Source organism: Lacerta agilis, chromosome 9 (assembly GCF_009819535.1).
Source record: "Lacerta agilis isolate rLacAgi1 chromosome 9, rLacAgi1.pri, whole genome shotgun sequence".
NCBI lineage: Eukaryota > Metazoa > Chordata > Lepidosauria > Squamata > Lacertidae > Lacerta > Lacerta agilis.
In genome coordinates, this window is record NC_046320.1 from 15,259,206 (window position 1) to 15,270,499 (window position 11,294).

The 11,294-nt window shown below is 41.8% G+C and overlaps 1 protein-coding gene across 2 annotated transcripts in view; it reads right to left on the reverse strand.

Annotated features, from left to right (window-relative positions):
• CCDC149 (coiled-coil domain containing 149) overlaps nt 1-11,184 on the reverse strand; it is a 54,865-nt gene extending 43,681 nt beyond the window's left edge. The window contains exons 1-3 of one of the 2 annotated variants that reach the window (XM_033160311.1): nt 10,960-11,182; nt 1,174-1,335; nt 541-579 (exon numbers count right to left, since the gene is read on the reverse strand). In XM_033160311.1, the coding sequence (XP_033016202.1) occupies nt 541-579; nt 1,174-1,335; nt 10,960-11,010 (252 nt within the window). In that variant the 5' untranslated portion in view covers nt 11,011-11,182. Of the gene's footprint in view, nt 1-540; nt 580-1,173; nt 1,336-10,959 lie in introns of both variants that reach the window. The other variant, XM_033160312.1, reaches the window with a different exon arrangement.
• Nucleotides 11,185-11,294: the final 110 nt, after the last annotated feature.

Here is an 11,294-nt window from a genome sequence, read left to right on the forward strand (position 1 = left end):
TTAAGAGAGCCTTGCCCAGTGGCGGCACAAAACAGGAAGTACCCTTCCTGCCACTTTCACCACAAGATCTCAGTGGAAGTTGGTGCCTATTCCGGCAATGGCAGAGCAGGTGGGGTGCCCACAGGAGACCATCTTGGGGCTTTCACTGCCTGAAGGGGCTGTATCTCCACCTCATCATTGGGGAGGTCCTGCTAGGATGACATCCCTTTTCCATTGAGCACACAGCTTCAGGAGCGGGGATGCATGCAGAGGGCATCCATCAAGTCAGATCAATCAGCTGAATCAATCCTGGCCACCGACTGGATAGCGGGTGTCACAGGCATCTGTTTGAACTTTCATTGTTGATATGCAGGTTTACTTTGCTTTATATGGACTTTCAGCAAACCGCCTTGAGGGTCCAATGGGATACAGGTTTGAAATATAAAGTGAGTAAATTAATTAGTAGAATCAAAATAACATAGTTTAGCAATATTTTTTTAAAAAAGACCAACAATATAGAGCAATAAGTTATATGTGCATGCAGGCAGAAATGAAACCTACCTGCTTTCTTTTTTCAGGAGGAAGAGATGGGTCCCCGTCCTACAAGAAGGGAGTTTACATGTCACTGGAAAAATAACAGAACTTTATAAAGTAATCTAGTTTGCTTGAAAAAGTAATTTAATGAAGCACTGCAGTACTGCAATCAAAGCACTAAGAGGTTTAGATGAGGGGTCAGCAAACTCATTCAGCAGGGGGCCGGTCCACTGTCCCTCAGACCTTGTGGGGGGCCGGACTATATTTTGAAAAAAAATAATGAACGAATTCCTATGCCCCACAAATAACCCAGAGATGCATTTTAAATAAAAGGCCACATTCTACTCATGTAAAAACACGCTGATTCCTGGACCATCCGCGGGCTGGATTTAGAAGGGGATTGGGCCAGCTCTGGCTCCTGGGCCTTAGTTTGCCTACCCATGGTTTAGACTGTAAGGTAGAAGCTGTTCCCATTAGTGCTTAAATAATAGTGAATACATAATTAAGAATTAAAATAAAGAAAAATGAAGAAAAACAACATCATGAACACAGAACTAAAAGGATTACAAGGAAATGGTTAATAATGCACAATGCAATATAAGAAGTAAAGGATTTAATATAAGCAGATATTAACAGAAAGTTATCAACCCAGCTACATACAATCAGTTCCCGGTATTTCTTTTTCAGTGATTGGTGCTTTTCCCGTAGCTGATTAGCCATAAGCTTGTACTGGTCTCTTTCTTGCTGACATGTGTCCAGCTCTTTGGAAAGAATTAGCAGTGCTTCCTTCTTACTTTCCAGCTTCCTTTTACACACCAAATACTGCAAGAAAGTCAAGGCAAATAGTTTGTAAGTTTGAAAACAAAACAAAAGAAAACCAAACAGGTGCATTGTGCAAAAGTGTTACTTTAAAGGCAGGGGCACATACATTTAAGCTGCTTTAAAGGAACTATGGGCTGTGTGAATCTCTGGGTTAACATTAACAACCTTTAGGATGTAATCCTGTGCCCACGTTCTTGAAAATAGATTTATTTCTAAGTAAACATACTGAGGATTGTAGTTAGGCTGTGATCCTATGCTTCCTTCTTCGGAGTAAGCCCCACTGAACATAATGGGAATTACTTCTTCGTAAACACACACATACTGTAATTGAAGTTTCAGACCACAGAGTGCTTAATTCAGCTAGCAGAGATGCATTTTCTTTCACTACTCTAAAAGTAATAAAAAGCTATCATATTCCCTCCATTTTGATGACATTTATCCAACAAAGCCCAATATTTTTTTCTACTAGCTACTCACAAACTCCATTACAGCCTTCCAAATGCAATACAATCTTACTCACGTGAGGTTTTTAGGCACATCCCTTTAAAAAAGACATTTATATGCACCTAAAATATGTACAGTAATGTGTTTTAGTGTTTCGTAATTGTAAAAAGCTGCAGAATTTGTTTCTGTTCACACTTGTTCTGTAATCAAAAGACCCCTTTTGCTCTGCTCCTTTTTTGAAGACTGGGGGAAATGTAGAGAAGGGCTTTCTTGAACCTTACAGCCCTTATTTCTACTGGTCAAGGTGCATTAATATACCTGCAGGTCATGAAGAAATAATAATGCACTGAGTGCTACCCAAAAGTAGCAAATGCATCCTTTCAAGAGCCCTTTAAAGGGAAGGAGAAATCATTCTAGGGTAATGAACTTTGAAGAGGACACCTCCACCTTGGATTAATTTTATTACTGGCAGCAGCAAAGTTGAATTTCTGCCATAAACCTTCTGGGTTATGATGCCTTGGCAGTACCCTCAATAAAGCAACATTATTGTTCTTATACATATAGTGACACTTTAAGAGTGGCCAATTCCCTGATTAAAAAGGCATCTGGAATCTGTACCTTTTTATGCGCCATTGAAATGACATTGGAACCTGGAATAATGATGAACTCTGGATAGGAAACTGCTATATGCTAAAGTGGTTAACAGCTACAAGAGCGGTTAAGCTACAAGACCCCAGTTCATGCTTAGACGGCAGCCTTAGGCAAGTAAATCACTGTTTTCTCAGCCTCGGACCCCATCTTTAACATGGAGAAAGGGAATGCTAAACAGAACAGATCCAGGAATTCTGTTTTGGTTTCCTTAGCCCTAAACATAATTAGTCATGAAGTTTGGATTGGCAAACTCCAGTTGGCACTTATTCTCCAAAACCAAATCAGAAACCTATTTCAATTTTTTTTTTATTTGGAGGGCAAACACTAACTATGGTTTGCCAATTTGGATGCCATGGCTTACTATGGTTAGGGCTAAAGAGGAAATGGAAACACAAGCCTCATTTCATACTCGAAGTAACCAAACACAACAATGAAACTTGCAGATAATAAATGTTGTTGTGAAGACCTTCTTACTACTTCAAGAGTTAATGGTTCACTGTGTATGTGGCGATTGCTCCAACATCTCTCCTAGCACAAGTCGGATCAGATGAACCACAATCCCTGGCTTAGTGTTGAATCCAAACCAGGGATCATGGTTTCTTTCAGTCAGTCAATCAATCAAACAAACAAACAAACCACAACTGGTTTGCCAAGAACAATCCTTGGCTTCACTGTTCCCCTAGATCAGGGGTCAGCAAACTTTTTCAGCAGGGGGCCGATCCACTGTCCTTCAGACCTTATGGGGGGCCGGACTATATTTTGAAAAAAAATAATGAACGAATTCCTATGCCCCACATATAACCCAGAGATGCGTTTTAAATAAAAGCACACATTCTACCCATGTAAAAAAAACCAGGCAGGCCCCACAAATAACCCAGAGGTGCATTTTAAATAAAAGGACGCATTCTACTCATGTAAAAACACGCTGATTCCTGGACCGTCCATGGGTCGGATTGAAAAGGCGACTGGGCCGGATCTAGCCCCCGGGCCTTAGTTTGCCTACCCATGCCCAAATTGAGTGGGAGAAACAACCACAAACCCTGGCTCAGATTTACATCTAAACTGAGGACTGTGGTTTGTTCAAGCAAGTCACAACCAAGCATGAATCCCAGTTAAGTCAGGGTTTATGCTTTGTTTCTCCCGCTTGCACTAGGAGAGGAGTGTGGGAAAACTGCTTTGAGGGTTTTCTACAATCAAGCAGTATAAAAATTGTATGAAACAAATAAAGTGGGAGCCATCAACTGCAGCTTACAATGATGTGCAAATGATGCTACAGTGGTGCCTCGCAAGACAAAATTAATTCGTTCCGCGAGTCGTTTCGTATTGCGAAAAATTCGTCTTGCGAAGCACGACCATAGGGATGCATAGGAATTTAATTCCCATAGGAATGCATTGAAATTTTCGTCTTGTGAAGCACGACCATAGAAAAATTCGTCTTGCGAGTCACCTAAAAATCGCAAAACCCTTTCGTCTAGCGAGTTTTTCGTTGTGCAAGGCATTCATCTTGCGAGGTACTACTGTGGTATACTGCTTTTGAAATACAGTGGGGTTTGTTTTTACTTTTAGATGCAAATAACCACTTTTATTTTATTTCTTTTTTACTGTAGATGGTTATAGCTTCTTCTATTTGTTATTAGGGATTTTTTAAAACGTGAATCTTCTGAATACATCTTCATGTATTTTTACAAAAATGAACTATTTAATGCTTTCATTAAATAGTTGTTAGATTCAAATTTCATTTGCTTTTCTCTTGTTCTAAATACCTTCAAAATATTATTTTTCATTGCTGTCTATTGACTTTTATCTACCACTAATTTACCATCGTAAGTGAACCATAATCACTACAAGATCATGTTAAGTAAAGACTGATATAATACATTACTGCTTGAACTGTCTTACTGCCTAACTGCTTTAAACAAATCAGAATGAGAAAAACAACATTAGTAGAGGTGAAACAGCTCTCCTCTCCATCAAATGGTCCCTATTTGTCCATAGCTATTTTTAGTGCCAAATCTGCTTTGATCTCATTAACTCCTGAACAGAAATGACCTCATAATCTGATAATGCCAGGACATTTGTCAAGTTACTGGAGAGGGGAAATCTAAGAAGTGAAAGACACACCATTCTAAACCACGGAAATTCAGATTACGGTGTCACTTATCAGCTTTGGCCCATCTTCATTTAGAGCAGTGGTCTTCAACCATTCTAGACCCAAGGTGCACCTTATATTCCTTGCCAGGCACACCGGACTCACTTTTACATTTTCACTTTTGATTTATACTTAATAGTACTAGCGTCTCACCACCTATTACACAGAGGTAGTGGCATACACTTTTTTTTCTAAATGCAAGTGAACCAATATTTCACCAGTATTGTTGGGCAAACTTTTGAACCCTTTTAATGCGTATAGCTTCTCTTTTATTTCTAGGGTTCTTCTCTTCCTTGAAACCTGTGGTTGATACTGAGCAAGAGGGCAAGTCACCATTGCTATTTATGCTTGTGTTTTGTTACCAAAAAGGCCTATCAATTTCACCAGCTCCTGTCTCTGCCACCTGCTTCCATCTTTTTCTCTCTCTACCTTCTGGTCCTGCATCACCTGTCTTGCCTTTGCTCTTCTCTCTTCTTACCTCCCATATTCTTTGCCTCCTCCTTGCACCTCCCAGTTCCTCCTGTTCTCACTTACTCCCATCTCACCATCTTTCACAATCCTTTCTCTCTCTCTCTGTTCATGCCGTCTTCTCCATTCTCTTTACCTTCTCAAACTTTTCTATATTTTCTTCCTTCTACTTCATTTCACCTGGTCATTATTGCCTGCCTCCTTCACATTTTCCTTTGCTCACTTTCTTCCACCTTATTATCACCTTCTCTGCCACCTTTGATTCACTTCTCTGAGACTCTTGCTCACTTCTAACATCAGCAGGCCTGAAATCAAAGTTAGCAGCACTTATCACCCTCAGAACCTAGTATACTGTAGGTGGCAGTTGTACTTTCTTGCCCGTTAGCTGTATAATGCTGTGAAGAAATACCCGATGCTTCCACATTCAAGCACCAAATGGTTGTAGTTCCAAAACAAGTTTTTTTTCTTTCAGTTTGCAAAATCTTGCCATTTTATCATTCAACTAAATAAAATTTATTTTAATTCCAAATCAACACTGAAATATTAAAGTGGCATATTTATTTAAGAGTAAGTCCCATTAAAATAAAGGATTTGCATATTAATTTAATTAAGATCAACTAATGATATTCTCTCCCTTTCATACAGATTCCTCCTTTTTTCTGTCATCTGTGGACTCCTCTCTCTCTCTCTCTCTCTCTCTCTCTCTCACACACACACACACACAGTCACCTGTCTCTGATTTCTCCTTGTATCAGCTTGTCTGATACAAGCTTGCCTCAGAACCTAATAAAGGCAGCAGTTGTTTGCTGTTTTGGTTAACTTATTTCCTTTTTTAAAAAATTATGTATTTTATTCTGTGAACCACCCTGATATTTTCTGATGAGGGGCAGTCAATAGATAGATAGATAGATAGACAGGAAAACTAGATGATAGATAATAGACGCCAAAGTAGTTGTAAGGATGTGGAATACAGTGCCACTCCTTGCTACACATGCCATATCTACTTCCTGCTATGTACGGAGAGTTTGTTACTACCGGTATTTTATTCTCATATGCAAAATGTCTGGGCAATAATAATCCTAAACGGAAAAAATGCAATGCTTTCAAAGTTTTAATATCAGAATGACTAAGGACTGATTCACACATGGACGTACACCACATGCTCACTTAAAACTTGGTGACTCGCGGTTGAATGTGCAAGCTAAGAAGCGCCGAATGTTTGTTGACATGAGGTAATAGCATGGGGAAATTTTTAATTATATTTTTTAAGATCAAGGTGTGGGTAGGTGGGTGTGTAAACTAGCTTGTGAGCATTGATGTCCTCCAGCACCAATTCATCCCCTTTAGGGCAGCCCTTTAAACCGCAAGGGAACTTTACAGATACGGTACTGTATTTGTTATCACAGAACAAGTGTTAGTTACTGTATCTGTAAAGCAGCCCTTTCTTCACTCATACCACATATAAGGTTTGCATCACACTTAAAAACACAAAACAAAAACCCCACACTCATTTAAAAATGTTAACATTTGAACAAATGTTTTCATACGCAAGTCTCGCATGTGAATATTCATCAGACAGACAGCGGCCATTTGGTGGCAAACCCAGATTTTATGCAACATAGTGTGTGAAATAGTCCTCAGAAGATGTCTGTGATAAACATCTACAGTATTGTATAAGCAGAGGGGGACTGTAGCTTTTACTATATTGAATCATTTGAACCATTGCTTCTAACCCCGCAGACAGGTGAGTGCATATGAAACCTTGTGTGGCGCTTTCTTAAGAAGCAGCTGCAGATCCAAGCTTTAAACAAGAACCATTTCCTCAAAGAGCCCATAAAATCCAATCATCCAGTGCAAAACAAGTTTCAGAGCTGGTTTCCAGGAAGGTTTGCTTTATCACAGTGACATCAAGTGCCAGGTCTTTGGACCAGCAGTACAAATAGACAGGAACACAGGTAGAAACTGGCAGCATGATCTTATGCACATTTATTCAGGAATAAATCCCAATTAGCACAACTGAGTTCATTCCAATGTAACCCTGTGCACACTTACTTGGATGTTATGTCCCATTAAACACAGCAAGACTTACTTCTGAATAAACATTGGTAAGTCTTTAAGTCTTTATTTTATAGATGATAACCCTTAAAGTTTCCAATAGGCAAAGAAACCCAATAAAAATGTGCAGTTCCAGTTTTCCATCTCGGTTCCTATCCTCATTTTTTGTTTTGTTTTTGCTGTTTTCAAATAATTACACTTGACTAATTTTCTGCTTAATATGAAACTGTTTTCTCTTCTTCTTAAAACTAATGGTAGGTTACCAAACAGGATCATATGGTAGCATTAGATGTATATAATAATGTACATATTTTAGCATCCCAAGTGAGGATGAGCAAAATACTGTGGATTTGCAAGCACTGGGGAAAGACCATTTCTTCTCCCTTTCCATCACCTGCTGCCAATAACTTATCTCTATTTACTTTCCAGCCCTTACAACCAAAAGTGCATCTTGAACAGGTTATTTAGTCCTACATTTTGCACAGGTTCAAGATAAGGGGCCTTTAGAGTCAGAGTATCTTACACAAATCATGGCCAAGATTGCAAGGCCTATTTGAAAATACACACCCAGATTCATTGTGTATTGTTGCTTTTCTTACAGATATCCCCCCCCCCCCGGAATGTTTAAATATTTAGCTTCCCACCAGCAGTTACCCTATCCTCATGGTCAACACATGAAGGCAGTCTGCTTTCCTACCTCATCCTCTGGTATATAGAGACCAGAGCACACTGAACTGTCACACCAGAGTGAGAAGTTGTAAAGGTAAAGGGTAAAGGACCCCTGGACGGTTGAGTCGTCAAAGGGTGCAGCGCTCATTTCGCTTTTCAGGCTGAGGTAGCCAGCATGACTAAACCGCTTCTGGCACAACCGCTTCTGGCGCAACAGAACACCGTGACAGAAACCAGACCACACGGAAACACCGTTTACCTTCCTGCCGCAGCTGTACCTTTTTATCTACTTGCACTGGTATGCTTTCGAACTGCTAGGTTGGCAGAAGCTGGGACAAGGCAACAGGAGCTCACCCTGTCACACGGATTTAAACTGCTGACCTCCTATTGGCACATCCAAGAGGCTCAGAGGTTTAGACCATAGCACATCCCTAGCTGGCACAAAGCTTCACAGAACATGGAAGGGGAGGGAGTCTCTTGTAGGTGGTCTTCATCTTGGTCTCATAAGGTCACCATCCTTCTGCACCACAAAACATTTAATACCACTACCATTTTTTGCCATATACATTAGTTGTTGTTGTTGTTGTTGTTTTATTCCTGCATTGCAGGGGGCTGGGCTACAAGACCCTTGGGATTCCCTCCAATTCTATGATTCTAAGTATTAGAATGCTGGTACTCCATATGTTTGCCAGAAGCGGCTTAGTCATGCTGGCCACTTGACCCAGAAGCTGTACGCCGGCTCCCTCGGCCATTAATGCGAGATGAGCGCCGCAACCCCAGAGTCGGACACAACTGGACCTAATGGTCAGGGGTCCCTTTACCTTTTTATTCCATATGTGACCATAATCATTAATAATTGCCAATAACTGCCTATGCCAACATTTCCCATCATTTCTTAGAAACGTTTTCTCAGAGCAGAAGCAACATGGCATGAGGGGTGCTAATGGAAGTTCTGGCAGGGAGTAAGATTGGGGTTGAAAGAAAGCACAGCTGCCTGGCATTTGTTTAGGACCCCAAACCTGGCTGGCCCAAATTATTATGAATATCATGGAAGTGAAAAGAACCATGGACAGGCAATACCCACCTTATAGAAGCGTTGCTGACCCAACGGCTGCTTAGAGAGCTTACTTACACTCTGATTGACACCTTTTCTTATAATCTTATGCTGTGTTACTCAGATGTGGGTGTTGGATGTTGGTAAAATAGAAATATATGTATAGGAATGTATAGGAATCAAAGTGTTCTATGACTACTGAAGGAAGATGTTATTGAGAACATCAGCAGAGAATTGAAACCTAGAGAAGCAGCCATTTTGAGATACTGTGGCAAACATTAGACAGTGTTTACCAAAGTTGACTAGTTCCAACAACACTTCAATCACCATAGCTGTCAACTTTTCCTTTTTCTTACGAATCCTATTCAGAGTAAGGGAATTTCCCTTTAAAAAAGGGAAAAGTTGACAGCTATGTTCAATCACCTCTGTCCTTTTTATGAAGTTTACAGCAGCAATTATTACAGTGGGATTGCAAATTTCTTTCTTTTTTCTCGTCTTGTACATTGAAAAGCCACAGGGTAGTCAAAATTTAGCAGGTGAATGTGTCATTTCTCCTTCCCTCTAACAAGGAAATGATAGGCTCATATTCAACCAACAAAAATTCTGTTAAAAACACACAGAATCCTAGCCAGAAGAAAAATAGTAAGTTGACAACTGAATGAATTAATAGGCACAAGTTAAAAATGGAAAACAGAAAATAGTGGGGGGGGGGGGTAGCAGCAACAGAACCACAGTGGGTGGAGAAGGAGAATTTAACCCATTAGTCTCACCTATTGTGCTCTCTATGAAAATTATTCCCCTGAAGCTGCAACTTACATCCGGAGGGAAGCCTTCACAGGGCAAATATGCTATGCAGATATAGCATAAGCTGCCTACTTACATTTTAAAAAAAACAACAGCAACAGCACATTAGTTGCAATCATGCAATGGACATTAAATCTAGTTTGGCCCAGAGTGGCCAGGTCTTTTGAGGGCGAGAATCAAGAAGGCAAAGCCTGATGGGGACGGACAGCTCCCATTAGCATGCAGTAATAAATAAATAAATATTAGTAATAATATATTCTTTATACCCTGCCCATTGCCTGACAACTTAACAGGTGGAGAATGACAGCAAAATCCCTTGGCATCCGTCTGGATCGTGGTGGATGTCCACCCCCAACCTAAATAGTTATATGGTGACAAATCTAAGAGCATATGGTTGCATATTCACAGACTTCATTTAGACTAGTTACAGGTGGGTAGCCGTGTTGGTCTGCCATAGTCAAAACAAAATCGAAAATTCTTTCTAGTAGCACCTTAGAGACCAACTGAGTTTGTTCCTGGTATGAGCTTTCGTGTATCTGAAGAAGTGTGCATGCACACGAAAGCTCATACCAGGAACAAACTCAGTTGGTCTCTAAGGTGCTACTAGAAAGAATTTTCGATTTTGTTTCATTTAGACTTTTAACCGAACACCTGCAGCTCTCCCATTCACCAAAAAAAAATAAAAAATGTGTTGAGTGAATAGCGCTGCAGAAACCTCTGATCACACCCCAAGACCTGGCAACTCATTTTTGGGAATTCCTGACTCACAAGGTCTCTCTACTAAGTAAAAATAAATAAATGGGGAGATGGGAATAGCAAAAGTTTGCTGCTCTCAGATTAACAGGAATAAGGCAAGATATATTCCTCGCTCCCGACCCCCCTCGCCCCCAAAGTGACATACAGGTAACATCCGTCAAACCCCTCCAAGCAACAGGTGCGTGTGCGCACAGACACAACCCACTTCGGAGGGCCAACGATCCCTGCGGTGACACGCAACCATCCAGTTTAGCATTGGCCACACCTGGAAATACCGAGTCAAGTTTTGAGCTTAGCCCAGCTGCTTTGGAGGGCCAGGGAGGTCGTTTGCCTCAGACGCCGCCGCCACACAACCCCCCCCCCCCCAAAAAAAACCACCACTGCAACCCTTATGCAGGAAGGAGAGAGATGGGCGACCCAGTGCCGGCTCGCAGGAAAGCCCCACTGCACCAGCAACGCGGGTTTTTGCAGGCCTCCTCCTCCTCTTTGGAGAGAATGAGGGGGGGAAATGGCGGGAAAAGGCAGCTCCGCCTTCCAGTCCGCGGAAGGCCTCGTTCCTTCTCCCCCCTCTCACCTCGCTCACCAGTCCCTGCCAGTCGCTCTCGGTGCGGTTGTTGGAGTTCATGGCGGCGGCTGGGCGGCTCCAGCAGCTGCCGGCGAGCAGCCGGGTCTCCTCAGCGCCGCCGCCGCCGCCGCCGCTGCTCCTCCTCCTCCGGCTGCTTTTGCGCGACGTGGGCTTCGGGGAACACAGGCCGGCCGCCGAGCCTCGCGTAGAGGCGGGGCCCGCGCTGAGGCGGCCTCGCCCGTCGCCTGCACCTGCTGTTTTTTCCCTGGCTCCGACGCCTCATTTTTTGCGCTTTAGAAAAAAAGAAAGAAAAGGAGCCTCTGAAGGCGTGTGGGAAACTAAGA